This window comes from Ciconia boyciana, chromosome 1 (assembly GCF_034638445.1).
Source record: "Ciconia boyciana chromosome 1, ASM3463844v1, whole genome shotgun sequence".
Classification (NCBI taxonomy): Eukaryota; Metazoa; Chordata; class Aves; order Ciconiiformes; family Ciconiidae; genus Ciconia; species Ciconia boyciana.
Genome location: NC_132934.1, coordinates 54799535 through 54818906, shown reverse-complemented (window position 1 = coordinate 54818906; position 19372 = coordinate 54799535). Strand labels below are relative to the sequence as shown.

At 49.8% G+C, this 19372-nt stretch overlaps 7 protein-coding genes and 1 long non-coding RNA gene across 11 annotated transcripts; 4 read left to right on the top strand and 4 right to left on the bottom strand.

The window, feature by feature from the left end:
- Positions 1-313: 313 nt before the first annotated feature.
- On the bottom strand, positions 314-870 carry LOC140654074 (histone H3). Its single transcript, XM_072867043.1, has one exon. It carries the CDS (start codon positions 814-816, stop codon positions 406-408), a length of 411 nt encoding a protein of 136 aa, XP_072723144.1. The 5' UTR covers positions 817-870; the 3' UTR covers positions 314-405.
- Positions 871-993: 123 nt separating this feature from the next.
- LOC140654085 (histone H2B 8) lies at positions 994-2544 on the bottom strand. Its single transcript, XM_072867066.1, has one exon. The coding sequence runs from the start codon at positions 2482-2484 to the stop codon at positions 2104-2106; it is 381 nt and encodes a 126-aa protein (XP_072723167.1). The 5' UTR covers positions 2485-2544; the 3' UTR covers positions 994-2103.
- A 211-nt stretch (positions 2545-2755) lies between these two features.
- On the top strand, positions 2756-3573 carry LOC140654077 (histone H2A-IV). Its single transcript, XM_072867058.1, has one exon. It carries the CDS (start codon positions 2858-2860, stop codon positions 3245-3247), a length of 390 nt encoding a protein of 129 aa, XP_072723159.1. The 5' UTR covers positions 2756-2857; the 3' UTR covers positions 3248-3573.
- A 147-nt stretch (positions 3574-3720) lies between these two features.
- Positions 3721-10995, top strand: LOC140654099 (uncharacterized). Of its 4 annotated transcripts, none has more exons than XR_012043356.1 (3): positions 3721-3945; positions 8482-8740; positions 10248-10995. It is a non-coding gene; the product is annotated as an uncharacterized lncRNA (long non-coding RNA). The 4 variants fall into 4 exon arrangements; XR_012043351.1 differs by lacking the exon at positions 3721-3945 and adding an exon at positions 4619-5213; XR_012043354.1 differs by lacking the exon at positions 3721-3945 and adding an exon at positions 7354-8345.
- A 3578-nt stretch (positions 10996-14573) lies between these two features.
- On the top strand, positions 14574-15033 carry LOC140654093 (histone H4). Its single transcript, XM_072867077.1, has one exon. It carries the CDS (start codon positions 14605-14607, stop codon positions 14914-14916), a length of 312 nt encoding a protein of 103 aa, XP_072723178.1. The 5' UTR covers positions 14574-14604; the 3' UTR covers positions 14917-15033.
- An 866-nt stretch (positions 15034-15899) lies between these two features.
- LOC140654043 (histone H3) lies at positions 15900-16355 on the bottom strand. The gene has a single exon (XM_072866977.1). It carries the CDS (start codon positions 16331-16333, stop codon positions 15923-15925), a length of 411 nt encoding a protein of 136 aa, XP_072723078.1. The 5' UTR covers positions 16334-16355; the 3' UTR covers positions 15900-15922.
- Positions 16356-17217: 862 nt separating this feature from the next.
- LOC140654048 (histone H3) lies at positions 17218-17683 on the top strand. Its single transcript, XM_072866991.1, has one exon. The coding sequence runs from the start codon at positions 17232-17234 to the stop codon at positions 17640-17642; it is 411 nt and encodes a 136-aa protein (XP_072723092.1). The 5' UTR covers positions 17218-17231; the 3' UTR covers positions 17643-17683.
- An 847-nt stretch (positions 17684-18530) lies between these two features.
- LOC140654067 (histone H4) lies at positions 18531-19002 on the bottom strand. The gene has a single exon (XM_072867029.1). It carries the CDS (start codon positions 18958-18960, stop codon positions 18649-18651), a length of 312 nt encoding a protein of 103 aa, XP_072723130.1. The 5' UTR covers positions 18961-19002; the 3' UTR covers positions 18531-18648.
- Positions 19003-19372: the final 370 nt, after the last annotated feature.

Sequence of the window (19372 nt, the reverse complement as noted above, 5' to 3'; positions counted from 1 at the left end):
CAAACCTTTTAGAGCTGGATATCTTCTCCTTCAGAAAAGGAAAGCCCGCGATTACGGCTTTTTCCTTAAACAGCTAAAGAAACTCCTGAAAAAACGTATAGAAAGGAATTTTCATCCTAAAAGAAGATTTATCCTAGCACGATCACCTCAACAGGAATTTGCCACACCACACTTTTCCTACGGCCGGGATCCTTTCCGACTGCTTTGAAATGTGACTTACACATTTTAATTAGTACTTACTTGAGATAGCGGCTCTCGGTCGCTGTAAAAGCTACGAGGAAAGCACGGGGAAACACCACTTCCTACACAAGAGTAAGAGTTTACAGCTCTCTTTAATGGCCAAGTGGTGGCTCTTAAAAGAGCCTTTGGGTTTTCGATAGTCTGAAAGATCCGTTTGCTAGAAACTTAAGCGCGCTCGCCGCGGATGCGGCGGGCCAGCTGGATGTCCTTGGGCATGATGGTGACGCGCTTGGCGTGGATGGCGCAGAGGTTGGTGTCCTCGAAGAGCCCCACCAGGTAGGCCTCGCTCGCCTCCTGCAGCGCCATCACGGCCGAGCTCTGGAAGCGCAGGTCGGTCTTGAAGTCCTGCGCGATCTCGCGCACCAGGCGCTGGAAGGGCAGCTTGCGGATCAGCAGCTCCGTCGACTTCTGGTAGCGCCGGATCTCGCGCAGCGCCACCGTGCCGGGCCGGTAGCGGTGCGGCTTCTTCACGCCGCCCGTGGCCGGCGCGCTCTTGCGGGCCGCCTTGGTGGCCAGCTGCTTGCGGGGCGCCTTCCCGCCCGTCGACTTACGCGCCGTCTGCTTCGTGCGCGCCATCTCCCCCGGAACAGATCCCTACCACACCGACTGACGAGCGTCTCTGCGAAAGGCAGCTGCGGGGCCCTCTATTTATAGCCATCACCGCCCTGTGATTGGCTAGCGGGAAGGCGCAAATTCCATTGGACAATGGGAAGGATTTGAAAAGCCCGCCGTCCGGCGCGGGGGAGGGGGGAGTAACGGCCGCTGCCCGCTCCGCAGCCGCCTCCCCCACTAGAGCCGACGGCCGCTCTCCCTTCTCTTATCTCTCAGCTCGGCTCCGCCGAGCGGGGCGGGCAGCGGCAGCGCGCTCCCTCACAGCCGTAATCTGCCGGCGGACGCGGAGTTTTCACTTTGGCCCCGCAGCAGACGCTTTTATCGCCGCCTCTGCCCCAAGCAGCCAGGACTTCAGCCCCTTTGCAAAAGGCTTTTTAGAAATACCAGCCTTCACTGCACATCCTGCGCCACCTGAAGTTCGATAAGGCGCCCTCATTCACTTTTTTTTTTAAGCATCCCTTAATTTTTTTATTTGTATTCTCATATTACGTTGTCACTTCAAGAGTTATAAGACACCTCTGTGTTCTGCTGCGCTCATTCCCTATTAAAGAGACGACAGAAAAAACTACGCCACTTCCAGAAGAAATCTCCAAGACTAATACAATTCTTTTACTCTATAGCATTTCACTTCCGCTGTGCATAGCATGATAAATTTCATGAAACATTGTCTTCCAAATATCACACATACAGACTAATTCCTACGGAGCTCTCTGAGTAAACAAGCCGCTCTGGCTTGCAGCCAAGTCGTTGAGAATGACAGCTAATGTATAAAGAGAACGACGACATTTTATTAGGAAAGGTATAAACTGCATTAGAATGAGACTCTTATTGTAAAAAAAAAAAAAACCTGCTTTATTTCATATTGGAACAGCACGGAAAAAAAAGCAAAATACCCTAAACAGTACCATGCATATTTCTCGGTACTTACTAAAAAAACTAGAGCTAAAATGACGAAGGAAAATGTAAATAGCTTTATAACTTGATTAGGTGCTTAACGTTCTTTTTATAGACCTGCCTGACGAACAGGCAGGGTAGGGCACATACAAGACGACCCAAATCATTCCCAGTACTTTAACATGACAAACATTTTTCCTGCTATTAAACAGTATGCCCTAGTCTGGGAACTAAAACACTGCTAAATACAAGTACCACTCACCGAACCGAACCGAACCAGTGTGAATGACTCTTTTACTGAATATGTGGGTGGCTCTTAAAAGAGCCTTTGGGTTAAAACGGACGATCCGAGACACTCTACTTGGAGCTGGTGTACTTGGTGACAGCCTTGGTGCCCTCGGAGACGGCGTGCTTGGCCAGCTCGCCGGGCAGCAGGAGCCGCACGGCCGTCTGGATCTCCCGCGAGGTGATGGTGGAGCGCTTGTTGTAGTGCGCCAGGCGCGAGGCCTCGCCGGCGATGCGCTCGAAGATGTCGTTGACGAAGGAGTTCATGATGCCCATGGCCTTGGACGAGATGCCTGTGTCGGGGTGCACCTGCTTCAGCACCTTGTACACGTAGATGGAGTAGCTCTCCTTCCTAGTCTTTCTACGTTTCTTGTCACCCTTCTTCTGCGTCTTGGTGACGGCCTTCTTGGAGCCCTTCTTCGGAGCAGGAGCAGACTTAGCTGGTTCCGGCATTTTACAAGTCTGTCGCTACCTGTCTACCGCAGGAACGACGTAAATACAATAGCGGCGACCCCCATATTTATAGGGACGGTATGCAAATGAGATTACTCAAGGCTGGTTTTGCCTATTGGACAATCCGGGTTCGTGATGTAAAACCTTCCAGCATCTCCCATTGGTCCGTATTTCATCTGTCTTCCCATTGGCTAACTTCACAATCGCAGCGTCCGCCAATCAGAAGTCCCACCGAACCCCAGAAAGAAGGGATAAAAAGGCAGGGTGGCAGCTCTCGCTGCATTTCTTCTGTTTTCGCAGCTTTTTCGTGTTTTACGTAGATTTCTGATTTATTTTACTTTTTTTTTTTTTGCTTTGAACTTTACTCTGAGGCATGTCAGGCCGCGGGAAGCAGGGCGGGAAGGCGCGGGCCAAGGCCAAGTCGCGCTCGTCGCGGGCCGGGCTGCAGTTCCCCGTGGGCCGCGTGCACCGGCTGCTGCGCAAGGGCAACTACGCGGAGCGGGTGGGCGCCGGCGCCCCGGTGTACCTGGCGGCCGTGCTGGAGTACCTGACGGCCGAGATCCTGGAGCTGGCGGGCAACGCGGCCCGCGACAACAAGAAGACGCGCATCATCCCCCGCCACCTGCAGCTGGCCATCCGCAACGACGAGGAGCTCAACAAGCTGCTGGGCAAGGTGACCATCGCGCAGGGCGGGGTGCTGCCCAACATCCAGGCCGTGCTGCTGCCCAAGAAGACCGACAGCCACAAGGCTAAAGCCAAGTAAAGCTCTTTTCAGCAAACGACCCAAAGGCTCTTTTCAGAGCCACCCACATCTTCCCAGAAAGAGCAGGAACACGTGAGCCTCCAAATGCTCGGCTCTCTGGAAACAGTGTGTTTTGATATATCTGGAACCTTTTTAGATGTAGAGGGAAGATTTGTGGAGCATAAATTCTTAAACGTAGCTTGAATTTTGTGTTGCTGATCGGTGTAGGTCCCTGCATTTTTCTTTCTCGAAGAAGTTAATGTACTTACGTAAACGTCTCCCAGTTCCACTTCTCTGAAAAGTCAATAAAAGGCCGCATTTAAGATCGATGAGATCAGCCACCGCAGCATGGTATAAGGGGAGCAGATGAGAACACGGCAAGGGTGGGCTCGGTGCCTCTCGCTCCATGGTCTCGGTGGGGGGAAGTACCGATTACCCCCGCGGAGGTGGGCTGCGGCGGGGGTCGGGGCGGGATATCCGTGCCCACCCGCGGCGAGGGGCGGGGCCTCCGCCGGCCAATCCGAGGGGAGCGCGCGGTTTTCAAACCCGGGGCGGGGTGGGGCAGGCTTTCCTCCCGGCCCAGCCGCTGGTGCCCCTATTTCGCGGGTGGAAAAGGAGTCCAAGCGCCTTGTGCGTAGTGGCTGCTTTGTTTTTCTGCCTCATTAGGTCCTTTTTTTCTTGTTTGCGGTCTGCGGCTTTCAGGCAATACTGACAGAGCTGTAAGTATTTAACTGGGATGCTGTCCCGTAATTAACCCGGGACTGTTTCCAAAGGACAGTGTCAGCTATTCTGAGTAAGAAATGAGCGGTGGTGGTGGAAATCGTAACGGAGGATCACCAATTAAAACAAAATAGGCTAAAGTTTGCCTTTCTAGCGCGTATGAGTTCGTACAGAAGCACTACGGAAAGTCACATATACGCGCGGCAGGGGATCATCGTGTACCAGTCTGGACTTAAACTGATGTTTCACTTCTTTCTTTTTCCTTCTGATAGCCTGGGTAGCTTTTAAAAGCGCTGTTAGGTTTATCTGCAAAAGTTTCCTTTCCTTTTACAGTGTCGCCTCCTGGGTGCTTCCTCCTTCGGCTTGGCAGCGCTCTCCAGTGTTGCCTTTTTGGGTTTGGCAGCTTTAGTCGCCTTTTTGGGGCTCTTGGCCGCGGCGGCCGCCGGCTTCTTAGGGGTCTTCGCCGCTGTCTTGGCCGCCTTGAGCGTGGGAGTCCCTTGTGCTCCTTGGAGGCGGTCACGGCCTCGGAGATCAGCTCGGTGGTGCTGGGGCCCGCGGGCTTTGGACCCGTCCGCCGCCGCCTTCGGCTTCTCCGAGGTGAGGGCTGGAGCGGCTGGCCGAATCTCGGACACAGTCAGAGACGGGTTTCAAAAAAAGGGGGGGGGGGGGGTAGGGAGGGTGTCTCAGGGGGATATAAATAAAGATAATCAGCAAGAGGTTGGTATTTACAGGGAGGAGCCTCTCCGACATTGCTGCCTCGGGGAGTCCGCCCCGTTGGAAGGTAGCGAACGCTCCTCTCCCCTCTGTGTTTCCTCGGAACAGATTATTTTTTTCTTTTTTCTTCCACTGTAAGGGACACCACATTAACTCCTTTGTTAGGCAGGTGTAGATAAAACAGGCTTTTATTTCTTTTTCGTTCAGTAGTGTTTTATGTGGAAGAAAACAAAACTGCCCGAAGGGGAGCCTTGAATACACCACTGGGAGCCTCCGAACGCGGCTGCCTGAGGGCTGGGAGAGGGGGGAGGGGTGTTTTCTTTGTTCTTATAAGTGCCTCTTGAGAAATAAGGCGAGGAAAACTCTGCTGCTTTTTGCACTGTCCTTCCTCAGGAGGCAGAGGAGTGAGTCATTGTGGTGATATGCTACTCGAAAATGTTTTTCGAGCAGAGGGAGGTAAGGCAGGAGTGCCCGGCTGCAGTGTTGCTTGGAAACAAGATGAGAATCGCGGGATTTGTTTTAAACGGTACTTGCTTCTCACACGATTTTCAAGGTTGGTTTTGTTTGGGTTTTTTCTTTTCGAAACAGGCAAAGGACTTTTTTTTTTTTCCTTTTTATTAGCCCTGTCTTGTTTAGCCTTGTATTAGCCTTTATTAGCCTGTTGAAAGAAGTAGTATTAGGTATTGATCACCTACTATTCAGAGATGGACTTTATTAGTAACCTTCTGAACTTAGAAGCTTAGAACTAAGTTTAAAACATTTGAGGATTACTTTTTGTTTAATAAACTCAGTTTATTTAATGTAGTATATTAAGAAAAATAACCTCTATCAGTGGATATTTAGTATGGGGGAAGAGATTATGTGGCTCTGAATCAGAGGATTGATTTGCAGAAGATCCTGATTGGGCCATTTGAAAATCCCATGTTTTGAAACAGAGACCTCCCAGGTTTCATTTTTGCCCTCAGAAACACACTGTGAGGAGGGAGCATTTTTCTTTTTAGAACCAATACTCACTCTGAAGTGCCTGAGAAAGAAGTGTGTCTGTTTTGCTTCTCTTGGAAATTAGGGAAGAAGGGTTTTTTCCCCACTGATGACTGAAAAATCACTCAATGACAAGTATTCTAACATTTTATTTTCAAATGAGATAGGGACAGCTTGAAATCTAGTCTATAGTATTTTTTTCTATTATCTTCTTCACTAGAAGCTAGTTACACTCAGTAATGGTAAATCACAAAACTTACCGTTCTATTCTCTGCCTTTCTAGCTATGTTTTGCCCTTGAGATAGTGCATATAAAGAGCTCAAGTTCATTTCGTAGCAGTTTATGACTAATGTTCTGGGGCTTATGCAACCAACAGTATTTTCACGATGTTTTTTAGCATGTTTTTATTAGTACAGGCAAACTGATGAGTTCTGTATACCAAATCCTCTTTTTTGTCAACTAAAATATGACTGGAATATTTTCCTACAGTTACTGTATATAGTTCCTCTTCCTTGTTTCTCCTGACCAGCCATCCACATTAATGTAGAGAAACAATATATTTTTCTACCTTGTGTCACTATGCTTGTTATAAATGAACATATCTTGTCTGCATACCATAGTTAAATAAAAGTCCTATATATATTAAATAGAAGAGAGAATTGGAGTATAACACCTATTATTTATGTGACAGATGAGACTCAAAAAAATTTTCTTTAATAACAAGTATTTTATTTCAGTCCAGATGCTGAATTTCTAATTAATCTGGATCCTTCCCCAAATTTCTTTCCAACTATTCAGACAGCCTAAATTCTCAAATAGATTTCTACATAAAGGAGGAAGGCTTTAGGTTTAAAAATAGTGCATCACAGATGATGGTGGTCATGAAAAAACATTTAGTGTCATAGATGACCTAAATTACTTTTGACCTTTAAGTTCACACAAAATATATCCTTGTGCTTTAAAGTACTACCTATAGCATAATGCAATCTCTGATAGTCTTCTCCCAAAGAATGTTATTCAACCTGTAGTTACCTCATAATTTTCTGTTTTTCCATAAAACGCTAGAAGATAATATGCAAGGTAATATTAAAGAAACGCCAAAAGCCATGCTCAGCTGCAGAAACTTTCCCAAGTATGCAGACAACCAAGTAGAAAAAAGTGAAGTGATAAAAGAACATTCACATTTCATTAACTTTATCACAGTGACAACAGTCTATGGGAAAAGTCCTTTAAATGTTCTTTTCATTCAAAAAGCCTTACCCATGTTTTTCTTGAAAAAGATTATGCTTGGTTGCTCTGTAATGACCTGATTGTGGATAGCAAAAAGCCCTTGTCCAAATTCCTTTGATACTAAGCAGTTTTCTACAGTCCTAGAGGAAGGAGTGATTTTTTTTAATTGTTTTTTATCCCGTCTCCCCCACCTTTCAGGAGGAGAAGTTGCTTTAGGCTACTCTATTTACAAAAAATGTAGGTGCATTAGAGCATTTGCCTACAAAAGTTAATGGAATTATTTACCTGCTCCTGTGGGCTGTTCTTTGTAAAACTTATTTGAATATTTATGTGACACAGTCTACACAAAGGTTAAACATTTACAGGTCTATTCAAAAGTTACTCTCAAACCCCTTTACTCAACTAATTAGTTCCTTTAGTGCCTTTCTGAAACCATACATAGCAAACCACAATACGATCAAGTAGGACTATCTTACAAATCTGCTATAATGTATAGAAACCTTTTGAATAGTATCATGAGTAATTTACTTTTCATATTCTCTCGAAAACAGGCCTGCTTAGACACCAAATGAGGTTTAAAAAAAGCCATTGATATTATTGTTTATTTCTCTCAGATACACAGTACAGGATCAACTTAGATATTGGTAAACATGAAAGAAACTCACATGTTTCCATTCACAAAATGTCAGGGGTGCTGATGCTGACATTCAGGAAATTTGAATGACAGGATTGAAGTCGAAAGCCAATTGCATTACAGCTGTGGAAACACAGCAGAGGCCTGCATTTCCTGGTAACAATAAATGCTCTGAGTGCATATAATATTAACAAAACAGTAGATTGCCATAAACCACAGGTTCTCCCTAATATTACTGTAGCACAGCTAAGTAACGGGGGGATCGATCGTTTTGGGGGATTTCCCCCCAGCACCGGGAAGCGGCTGAGCCTCGGCCGCAGCTGCCGGAGCTCGGCGGGGAGGCGCTGCCCGGGGCGGCCCCAGGCACCGCCCGCCCGGCGCCGCTGCGCCGCCGCTGCAGCAATTTCTGACCAATCCCGCCCGGGAAGGAGCTTCCCTCCCTCCTCCTCCTCCTCCTCCTTGCCTTCCCTCCCCCTCTCTCCCTCCGGTTCCCTTCTCCGCCACCCCCACCCCTCTCCTCCCCGAGTCGGTTCCATTTCGTTAATCCGCAGGCGAGGAAGGTGAATCTGCTGAATGACACCGCGGTGAGGTGGTGAGCACCCCGCCCTGGCTACTGTTACAAACAGCCTGCGTTTTGAATACCTCCAGTGTTTCTTGCACTGACTGTTGGTTTTATTTCAACTGTGCTTGATTTATGCTGTGGCTGCAGCCCAGGGTAAAAAAAAACAAAACCAAGAGGCAGTCGGGGTTCCAGCTCGCTTTGTTAGAAAACGTTATTTTGATTCCGCAAACTTCACTGCTAAGAGAGCAACAGACCATCCTGCTTGATAAACTAGTTCTGTAAGGAGCCTGTGATCATTAGAGCATTCCCCCCTTGTTCATTCTGTCCTAGAAAACTTGACGCTTGACTCCACGGTACAGAAACAACCCTACCATACTAACTAGGCTGATGCGGACAAACCTTTCTCCTCTGCAGATGGCATTTCTATGTATCACCTCTTTAAGAATTCGATTATTTCAAGTCTCTGCACTCTGCATATGAATGATGTTACTCTTGACATGTGGAGAGGGATTTCGAATGGAAACCAAGTCCTTCCCTCTTCCTACAGAAGCTGCAGCTTTTTCCTGCCATGGAACGTCCTCTGTTGCCTCCCCAAGTAGTTTGTGAGAGAACCATGGAAATATCTATACAAACCAGGACACTAAGTAACTTGGAATCCCTGGAAAAAAAAACAGTTAAGTGAATAGGAGCTTGGGGGGATGGGGGTTTGGGGGGATTATTTATTGGAGATTTTTTTTACTTTATGAGAAAAACAAAACTGATCTCAGCAAGTGCATGTAATTGAATAGCAGCTGATACCACCAGGGATCAGCGTAGAAGTCTTTAAGAGACAAGAACTTCCTAACACCAGTGTTAGGAAGCACTCACAGGTATGCCAGTAGCTGTGTTCTCCAGAATTCATTTCTACAGAGGAGAAAGATGGCTCTGTCCTCACCTTTTCACTCATCTTCTGCTCTTCTCTATCGTCTTGAAAAAGCCTATAGAGATATGGAGTCCTTTTAGTTAAGGAAACTCCCTATGATATTTAGGAAGTTCTTCTGGCCTCAGTAACCTTTTGGTTGGTAACTAACTTTATAATTAGATTAGACCTCACTAAATTTGATAGATTTCACCACTGACCTTATAGATAGTAAAGAAGATAAGTAAGAACATCTTCACCCAGTAGTTGTCTCTGTTCTGAAAGTGTCCTAGTATCCTTAGTAGGAAAGCCATTTTAGATCTTTAATCACCTTTATCAGTTTACTCAGAACTTTTTTTTCCAGTTGCACAACATCTTTTTTTTTTATTAGAGGCCAGAAATGTGCACGGTACTCAAGGTGCAATTATATCACACAATGCTACAATGGTACAAAGATACAATATCCTCTGGTTTGCTCTCTGTTCATCTTCTGGTCATTCTTGACATTCAAATTATTTTCATTTTAGTACTTCTGACCATTCAATAAATTATTTATTTAGTTTTCTATTTATTGTTTTCTCTTGTGGGAGAATTTTTTTATTAGGATCAACCTGGAGGGTGCAGTGAAAGTGGAAGATGGTGGTGAGACAGTTCTGAAGGCTGAGTCAGGGATCAGGGGCAGGAGTACAGGCAGTGAAACTGAAAACTACGGTCAAAAGAAGTGAATAAATGAGAAGGCTGAAGTTATTTTCATTTAATTACATCCGAAATGCCTAAAGCTTGGAGAGCCCAAGATGTGTATGCTGTAAAGACCATGGCAAGAGCGCTGTTGCAGGTCAGGCAAATGGAGATTTTGTTTATCACCAAAAGGATGGTTTGATTTGCCATCACCCATTATGATCCAGAAGTCCAAGTCCACATGTCTTGATAGATGGTGAAGTTCCCATTAGTTGCTAGTCCTAGGCACTCGCTGTGTGTGTACAGCTAACTGCTGAAGGACCTTCCAGCTGCAACAGAGCAGCTCTAATGCTTTTTTAGGTGGGGGGACTGCAACAGAAAATTTCATACTAGATATGTGCACACAAATGCATACGTAACACGCTGGAGGTGTAAAAGGACAGTATCATACAGAACAGCAGCAGCATAGGATAATAATTATCAAGATAATACTAATAAGATTAATATTTAGTTATTATACATTGAAAAACAGAAGAGAAAAAAATCTTTGTAAAGGACTTTGTAACTTTCTCCTATGTGCCTTTTTTTTTTTTTTTGCTTTCAGCCCCAGCTATCCCTTGTCCAGCTCTGCAAGTTTGGGGATAACCAGCAAGGGCTACTGAGGGTTACTGCATGAACACACCAATGCATGCAAAGGTAACACTTCTCTTAATTACTGATGCTTAAATACATATATGATTTGTGAGGTTTATAAAGCTCTGTCAGAGATGGATCCCACTGTTCCTGGGGTAGGAGCTGCCACGATCCACGCTGCACAAGGATTTCCAGCTTCCATCTGGAGGAAAGTGACTTTGAATGCACCAGCAGTGCCCTTCAGCACAACTCCAAGTAGAGCCCGGAGGCAAATACACACCCAAGAAGAAATTCTGCTGTGCCCTGAGGCAGACAGACCCATGAGGAACAGTCAGCCCAGGTGCCAGGTCCATCAGGTTAGTCCAGGTGAATGAGAACGGAAACTAGGGTTGAGCTGACCAAGACTCAGGCAGTCCAGCAGTAATTGAGGGGCATATTGAGCTGTTGGGGGCAAAATGTGGGATTCTCTTTTCTGTTGAGGGGATAACCACCAGTCATGCCGATGGGCCTGTCTTCAGTTTCCTTGCACATGGCCTGTGCAGAGGTGTAGGTTGATGGCCTGGGCAGAGATTGACAGCTTGGAGTCTCCATATAAGTAGGATGCACAGAGCATTAATTTTGCTTGTGCTTTAATTAACTAATTTGAAATGCAACTTTCAATGCAAATAAAGCAGTTATTGTTGTATTAGACAACTTCTGTAATATTTTCATAGTGTTGATTGTTACTGTAGGCAAAAATAAATCTCCATGTTTACCTGGACTTCTACATTTCCTGTGATGGTGCTCTGAGAATGCTTACATTTCCCTGAGAATGTGATGCAGTTTTATTCCCTTCCCTCACAAATTTCTCACATAAGTAAAATAGCACATTTATCACAAGCTACTGCTTTAGGAGGTGAAGCAAATGTGTATCTCCAAATTGTAAGATTTCTATCACAATACTTTTGGCTGGTTTAAAAAACACACCATGGAGACTTTCCAAGTTGATACTAATTCTCCTAATGAACCGAAAATACATGTGCTGGCAGATCTACTGAGAGATCAGCAGCTCCTTCAGATAACAACTAAATACTTTTCCTCAAAACCCCAAAGAAAAGTAGATCACCAAAGAGAAAACAAATTTTGAAATTCACATTATTCAACAGCCTCCTCAAGGGAATGATTGTCTTCTGGGAAGGTCAGGAGCATTAGCAGGAATGGCAGGATGGGAGATTGCAAGCTAATGAAGAAGGGAAGAGGAGCACTATGATCTGCTATGATATACCTAGAGTGGGAAGAGGAGTAGAGTTGCTTTCTCGCTCCTTCCTGCCCTCACCTAACTCGCTCCTTCACTCCAGCGTTCCCTGGCTGCCTTCCCACATCATGAGAAACAGCTCAAGACTCTTTCAACTAATGCCGCCTGATCAGGAAGAGGAAAACAGAACTTTTCACCCTCCTCATACTGTCTTGATTAATGGGAAAAGCTGACTTGTAAAAAAAAAAAAAATTATTAATGCGTAGTTCATATACTCGTTGGTTCCGAGTTACAAAAATCCATGTAAATGAACCACCAGGAGTGAAAGATGAACACTGGCCATAAAATAGGAGACCAAGATGTCATATTAGGAAATGAAGTGGTACTCCAGAATTCAATCAATGCATATTGCTCAGAGCTCCTTCCTTCTTTTAAAGAACATTGAAAGGTTTGAACTCCTGTAAACAGGATATATGCCCCTCCTTTTGGTTTAATTTTCTCTATTTTCAGGAGTGCCCCAACACTTCAATAATATATACACTGTTATTTTATACCTACAGCTGCCAGTCAAAAGTTTAGAAAGATACCACACACATACATTATGCTAAAATAAAAACAAGAAAATTAAACTGTTGTTTGGTGTGGAAAAGATAAAATTGGGTAAACATTACTTGACTTTAATGATCATGAAATATAGAATATTTCCCCAAATAACCCAGGCACGCTAATACAGCAATATATTCTATGTGTCTGTACATTGCTAGCATATCTACAAAGATTCTGTGTAAAATCGGTTATAATAAGAATTCGTGCTTCAGACCATCTGTGTTTTTTATCCCTTTTGAAGCTAAGCTATTTCTTAGGTCAGGAACAAATTACATCATTAGCTGATTCAGTTCTTCAGTTGGGTTGTAACTCTTAAGAAGTAATTGGGCCCTGGATAAGGATGAAAAGTTGATTATTTAAGGAAGTCTAATATAGAGAGGATCAAGAAAGTATGATGCAAAAATAAGCAAAGGTTAATTTTTACAGACAAAAATATTAACTGCACAATAAACGCCACAAAAAGATCTAGTGAACTAAAAAAAGGCAAGAAATGGATGCTAAGAGATTGCAACTTTTTGACAAAGTGCCAGTCAAAACTAGGCATGGGAGATGAATATGGCAGCTTGCAAGGCAGAATACCTATTCCCACTAAACCACATAAAAGAGAATTAAATTGTTTAAGTGGATAATCGACAAGAATATCAACATCTACACCATTTGAAGTCATTAGGTGAAATGAAAGCAAAGCTATAGAAAAGATGTGCAAAAAATTACAGGATTAAAAACAAATGTGCCAGATGAGAAGGGAAAAATAATTATTTCAGCAGTCCTGAAGAGAACAAAAGAGGTCCTTTGAATCTAGACAAATAGAGGGGAAAAAACACACTAATCACTGTCAGGGAAAGGCGTATGCTATTAAATACTGAGAGAAGTAATAGCCAGGGAAGAATACACTTCATAGTTATGCAGAAGCTTTACTGAGCTCTCTGTTGTATTCTATTCATGATGTAACCTGTAAATGGGGGAGAAAAAAAGGCTGTGTATCAATTCATTTTTTTCTGAAACAGTGAGGTGATAAATAGTGTGTGAAGACACAGTGATTCTAATATAAACTGAGGAGCTTCATCTGTGCCAACAGCACCATTAAGACTGATATGCAAAGATAAATATGTTTTTGCTATTTCTGTAGCACTAAATCAGTTGATATTAATAAAGGCTGATATAAACACTACAAAGCTAGCTAGCTACACATGAAAATAGACTTATCAAAATGGTGGCCAAACATAAGCTGAATTAAATAACAAACTAGGCGGCTACAGAGAAAAAAAACAACAAACACCCAAAACACTCCCACAAAGCCCCAGAGACAGAGAAAATTCTTTCAAGAACAAGGGATGAAAAAGGACAAACAATGAAAAAAAGTTTGACAGCTCAAAGGGAAAGGGCTGTGAAATCACCAAGCAAAAATTTCAAAATCAGGAACTGTTATAGTAACGAGGACCCATTAGGAAATGGGGAAAAGATGGGGAAGATCAAAAAAAATGACAAATACCTGACCAAACACGAAGAATAAAACCTGTGTTTTGCACACAGATATAATTAACCAGGAAAAAACTCCTGACAAGAAAGAGATGGTAAATAGCGAATGTTTGGAATAGCATTTCTTGATGATCCTTCGAGAACAAAGTAAAAATACCCTCAAATATATATTCACGGCAAATTTAAATACTAAGTCAGACAGAAAAAGTAAAACAGTGTGTGTGCACACGCAGGGTTGGAGGGCTTTCTACACCGGTCGTGCCTCCGGGAGTCACCGTAGCAGCTCCCGCACCGTGGACTCGTGGTGCCGACAGACGCCCAGCAAAACCCAACGTCTTCTCCCGAAACGATAGAGCTGCTACCCCAGTATACCGGAACCGCTCAAGGCTCTAAAGTTATTCCTAAAGGAAATGACTATGCCACGGGGAATGTTACTCCACAGTGACCTCCCGCAAGTCGAAAAAAATCGAATGACCAGAACGCAAAAACCGCGGCCTCCGTGTTCCTCCCGGCCCGGCCCTTTGTCGCAGCGCAGCGAAATGGCGGCGGCGGAGCGCGGGCGGGGCGGGGCGGCAGCGCGCGGGCGGGAAGCGGCGCTCCCGGCCCCGCCGCCCCCATTGGCTGGATTTTGCTGCAGACCCGCGCCCGGCGGGGCCCGGCTCCCCCACGGGCACCGAGCGCCGCAACGGCGGGAGCGGGAAGCCGCGCCGTGCGCGGCGGGAAGGAGGGGGTGTCCCCCACCACGGGATGCGCTCCCGCGCCGCCCAGGCCGAGCCGGCGGCGGGGCCGGCTGTCTCCCGGGGCCGGGGCCGGCACCGCGCCGCCCGCCCCGGCCGCCTCTCGGAGGCGACGGCGCGAACGTCCCTGCCCGCAGGGGGAAGGGCGCGGAGAAGAGCCCGCCCTTGCCCTGCCCCGGCGCAGTCCTCAACCAGGTCGGACGGCTGGCAATATAGGGGGGCGCTGGCGCTCGTTCCCGCCACACGCTGCTTGGGTGGAGCAGGGTGAGAGCATGTCTGGCAGAGGCAAGGGCGGGAAGGGGCTCGGCAAGGGGGGCGCCAAGCGCCACCGCAAGGTGCTGCGCGACAACATCCAGGGCATCACCAAGCCGGCCATCCGCCGCCTGGCTCGGCGCGGCGGCGTGAAGCGCATCTCGGGGCTGATCTACGAGGAGACGCGCGGCGTGCTGAAGGTTTTCCTGGAGAACGTGATCCGCGACGCCGTCACCTACACCGAGCACGCCAAGAGGAAGACGGTGACTGCCATGGACGTGGTCTACGCCCTCAAGCGCCAGGGACGCACCCTCTACGGCTTCGGCGGCTAAACTCGATTCCTGGGATAGGTTACGCTTTCAGAACACAAAGGCTCTTTTCAGAGCCACCCACGCTTTCAAGAGAAGAGCGTAATCACTGCTCGTGCACCTGTCTTGTTTTCGTGGTCGTGATAAAGTCGGGGGGAAGGGGGATGTGGGGGTTGGGCTTTCGCTGTCACCGCCCGTAGCCCCGCGCTGTCTACGGCCCTTCTGCCGACCCTCCCAGCCTGAGGCAACAGGCGAGTTTGAAATCGGCGACGGAGAACGCGTCTCGATTGCGCTCTCTGGAACGAATACCAGGGGAACGGGGGTAGCGCTTGACTCTTGGGGCTCCCTGGGCTCCCGAGAAAAACGCTTGGGTTCTGAAGGACTCGTACGCCCTTCGTCCTCGCCCGTCCTCCTACTCCCCCTCCTCCCGCTCCTCCTTCGAAATGGGAACGGGAGGGAGAGAGGCAGGCCAGAAAAACCGGACGACGGGGGCAAGCGCCATTGCGGCAGCCGCTTCCCAGCCACAAGGCTTCAGAGCAGCGGCCTCAAACGGGAAGCGCATGAAATGGCGGCGCTCTCCTCTCTGCCGTTCGGGGGGCGGGACAAAGCGGGAAGGCGTGGGGAGAAGAAACAGCTCGGAGCAGCCGTAGCGTCCGAGGGGCGGCAGAGGAAAGAGGCTGCGAGCCCCGTGCGATAACGCCTTCCCTTACTGCCCTCCTCCTGCGGAAAGGCTGCCTGTTCTCTAGACACCGCTCTCGACCCCCTTCTTCCCGCCCTGCGCCGGCAGCTTTCAACGGGGAACCCCACAGCAGCCAACGCACAAGGGGCGGGGCAGGGGACGGTCCCAGGCGATCTGCGGCCCGAATCTCCCCCCGTTATCCCAGAGGCCGCGCTGCCTCGAGCACGGCAAAGACCGCTCAGCGCCGGCTGCCTATGCCTGCTCCGAACAACAGAGACACAGCTCTCTCCAGTGCCCGCGTGGTGGCTCTTAAAGAGCCTTTGGGTTTGGTGGAAGCCAGCGGCAGGAGCCTCAGGCGCGCTCGCCGCGGATGCGGCGGGCCAGCTGGATGTCCTTGGGCATGATGGTGACGCGCTTGGCGTGGATGGCGCAGAGGTTGGTGTCCTCGAAGAGCCCCACCAGGTAGGCCTCGCTCGCCTCCTGCAGCGCCATCACGGCCGAGCTCTGGAAGCGCAGGTCGGTCTTGAAGTCCTGCGCGATCTCGCGCACCAGGCGCTGGAAGGGCAGCTTGCGGATCAGCAGCTCCGTCGACTTCTGGTAGCGCCGGATCTCGCGCAGCGCCACCGTGCCGGGCCGGTAGCGGTGCGGCTTCTTCACGCCGCCCGTGGCCGGCGCGCTCTTGCGGGCCGCCTTGGTGGCCAGCTGCTTGCGGGGCGCCTTCCCGCCCGTCGACTTACGCGCCGTCTGCTTCGTGCGCGCCATCGCTGCGTCTGCTCTTACCTACGGTAACACCGGCGTAACAGCAGCGCACTGTTCAAGGCGACCTGCACCGCCCGCCTTTTATAGCCGCGCTCTGCTTCTCCATTGGCTGAGGGAAACGACCGATCTCATTGGGCCGATTTAAAAATCCCGCGTTAACCCCCTCTGTGCTGAATCGTGCTCCTCAATAGTGATATGACAGTCTTGGTCTTTTCATCTTCCGTTTTATCTGAATAGACTTGTCTTCTTTTTATCGACTTGCCTTTAATAATTGTGCCCTTCATCATGTTAATACTTCTCATATAATCCGCTAAAGGAGCCTGCTACAAACGACGGGAAAAATAAAAAAGGACACATTTTCTAGGTTTATCAGAAGAATAATCGTTTTTTTCCAGGTGTACTTAGTAAAATCTCAGTATGTAAAAGCCATTCGCTTATATTTTCTCGTTCTCAATTATTTAGGGAAGTATTTCCTGAGGAATCTAATGCTTTATTTGCAATCCAAAACTAGAACTCCCGTACCAATGTGTTTTTTTAGCAGCTAAAGTCATAATTATTTCATCATATACTTAAAAACCGGCCCCAGTAAGCAGGATTCAGAGTCTCAAACTACTCAGGAAAAAAACAGGAGAACTATATACTACAGAAAAAATAATTTAAAAGCCCTTGGGGCTTCCCCGAACAACAACAAAAAAAGGACGGCTAGTTCCCTTTGAAAGGGGCTGGGGCTCGGGGCATCCTCAGCTATCGCCGTGCTTACAGGGTGTTTCGAATCACCCAATTAAGGTCTTCGCTTTTTCGACCAGTCAGAGTGGGGGAAGGCGGGGCCGCCGCACACCATAAATAAGGGTCGCAGCCAGTAGCGATTCCCTTCTCCGAGCGGTAGAAGTCGCAGTTTGAAATGGCGCGCACGAAGCAGACGGCGCGTAAGTCGACGGGCGGGAAGGCGCCCCGCAAGCAGCTGGCCACCAAGGCGGCCCGCAAGAGCGCGCCGGCCACGGGCGGCGTGAAGAAGCCGCACCGCTACCGGCCCGGCACGGTGGCGCTGCGCGAGATCCGGCGCTACCAGAAGTCGACGGAGCTGCTGATCCGCAAGCTGCCCTTCCAGCGCCTGGTGCGCGAGATCGCGCAGGACTTCAAGACCGACCTGCGCTTCCAGAGCTCGGCCGTGATGGCGCTGCAGGAGGCGAGCGAGGCCTACCTGGTGGGGCTCTTCGAGGACACCAACCTCTGCGCCATCCACGCCAAGCGCGTCACCATCATGCCCAAGGACATCCAGCTGGCCCGCCGCATCCGCGGCGAGCGCGCCTGAGGCTCCTGCCGCTGGCTTCCACCAAACCCAAAGGCTCTTTTAAGAGCCACCACGCGGGCACTGGAGAGAGCTGTGTCTCTGTTGTTCGGAGCAGGCATAGGCAGCCGGCGCTGAGCGGTCTTTGCCGTGCTCGAGGCAGCGCGGCCTCTGGGATAACGGGGGGAGATTCGGGCCGCAGATCGCCTGGGACCGTCCCCTGCCCCGCCCCTTGTGCGTTGGCTGCTGTGGGGTTCCCCGTTGAAAGCTGCCGGCGCAGGGCGGGAAGAAGGGGGTCGAGAGCGGTGTCTAGAGAACAGGCAGCCTTTCCGCAGGAGGAGGGCAGTAAGGGAAGGCGTTATCGCACGGGGCTCGCAGCCTCTTTCCTCTGCCGCCCCTCGGACGCTACGGCTGCTCCGAGCTGTTTCTTCTCCCCACGCCTTCCCGCTTTGTCCCGCCCCCCGAACGGCAGAGAGGAGAGCGCCGCCATTTCATGCGCTTCCCGTTTGAGGCCGCTGCTCTGAAGCCTTGTGGCTGGGAAGCGGCTGCCGCAATGGCGCTTGCCCCCGTCGTCCGGTTTTTCTGGCCTGCCTCTCTCCCTCCCGTTCCCATTTCGAAGGAGGAGCGGGAGGAGGGGGAGTAGGAGGACGGGCGAGGACGAAGGGCGTACGAGTCCTTCAGAACCCAAGCGTTTTTCTCGGGAGCCCAGGGAGCCCCAAGAGTCAAGCGCTACCCCGTTCCCCTGGTATTCGTTCCAGAGAGCGCAATCGAGACGCGTTCTCCGTCGCCGATTTCAAACTCGCCTGTTGCCTCAGGCTGGGAGGGTCGGCAGAAGGGCCGTAGACAGCGCGGGGCTACGGGCGGTGACAGCGAAAGCCCAACCCCCACATCCCCCTTCCCCCCGACTTTATCACGACCACGAAAACAAGACAGGTGCACGAGCAGTGATTACGCTCTTCTCTTGAAAGCGTGGGTGGCTCTGAAAAGAGCCTTTGTGTTCTGAAAGCGTAACCTATCCCAGGAATCGAGTTTAGCCGCCGAAGCCGTAGAGGGTGCGTCCCTGGCGCTTGAGGGCGTAGACCACGTCCATGGCAGTCACCGTCTTCCTCTTGGCGTGCTCGGTGTAGGTGACGGCGTCGCGGATCACGTTCTCCAGGAAAACCTTCAGCACGCCGCGCGTCTCCTCGTAGATCAGCCCCGAGATGCGCTTCACGCCGCCGCGCCGAGCCAGGCGGCGGATGGCCGGCTTGGTGATGCCCTGGATGTTGTCGCGCAGCACCTTGCGGTGGCGCTTGGCGCCCCCCTTGCCGAGCCCCTTCCCGCCCTTGCCTCTGCCAGACATGCTCTCACCCTGCTCCACCCAAGCAGCGTGTGGCGGGAACGAGCGCCAGCGCCCCCCTATATTGCCAGCCGTCCGACCTGGTTGAGGACTGCGCCGGGGCAGGGCAAGGGCGGGCTCTTCTCCGCGCCCTTCCCCCTGCGGGCAGGGACGTTCGCGCCGTCGCCTCCGAGAGGCGGCCGGGGCGGGCGGCGCGGTGCCGGCCCCGGCCCCGGGAGACAGCCGGCCCCGCCGCCGGCTCGGCCTGGGCGGCGCGGGAGCGCATCCCGTGGTGGGGGACACCCCCTCCTTCCCGCCGCGCACGGCGCGGCTTCCCGCTCCCGCCGTTGCGGCGCTCGGTGCCCGTGGGGGAGCCGGGCCCCGCCGGGCGCGGGTCTGCAGCAAAATCCAGCCAATGGGGGCGGCGGGGCCGGGA

Excerpts from the sequence above, each read along its gene's own strand:
- LOC140654074 (XM_072867043.1), bottom strand. The coding sequence starts at position 816 with ATGGCGCGCACGAAGCAGACGGCGCGTAAGTCGACGGGCGGGAAGGCG.
- LOC140654085 (XM_072867066.1), bottom strand. The coding sequence starts at position 2,484 with ATGCCGGAACCAGCTAAGTCTGCTCCTGCTCCGAAGAAGGGCTCCAAG.
- LOC140654077 (XM_072867058.1), top strand. The coding sequence starts at position 2,858 with ATGTCAGGCCGCGGGAAGCAGGGCGGGAAGGCGCGGGCCAAGGCCAAG.
- LOC140654093 (XM_072867077.1), top strand. The coding sequence starts at position 14,605 with ATGTCTGGCAGAGGCAAGGGCGGGAAGGGGCTCGGCAAGGGGGGCGCC.
- LOC140654043 (XM_072866977.1), bottom strand. The coding sequence starts at position 16,333 with ATGGCGCGCACGAAGCAGACGGCGCGTAAGTCGACGGGCGGGAAGGCG.
- LOC140654048 (XM_072866991.1), top strand. The coding sequence starts at position 17,232 with ATGGCGCGCACGAAGCAGACGGCGCGTAAGTCGACGGGCGGGAAGGCG.
- LOC140654067 (XM_072867029.1), bottom strand. The coding sequence starts at position 18,960 with ATGTCTGGCAGAGGCAAGGGCGGGAAGGGGCTCGGCAAGGGGGGCGCC.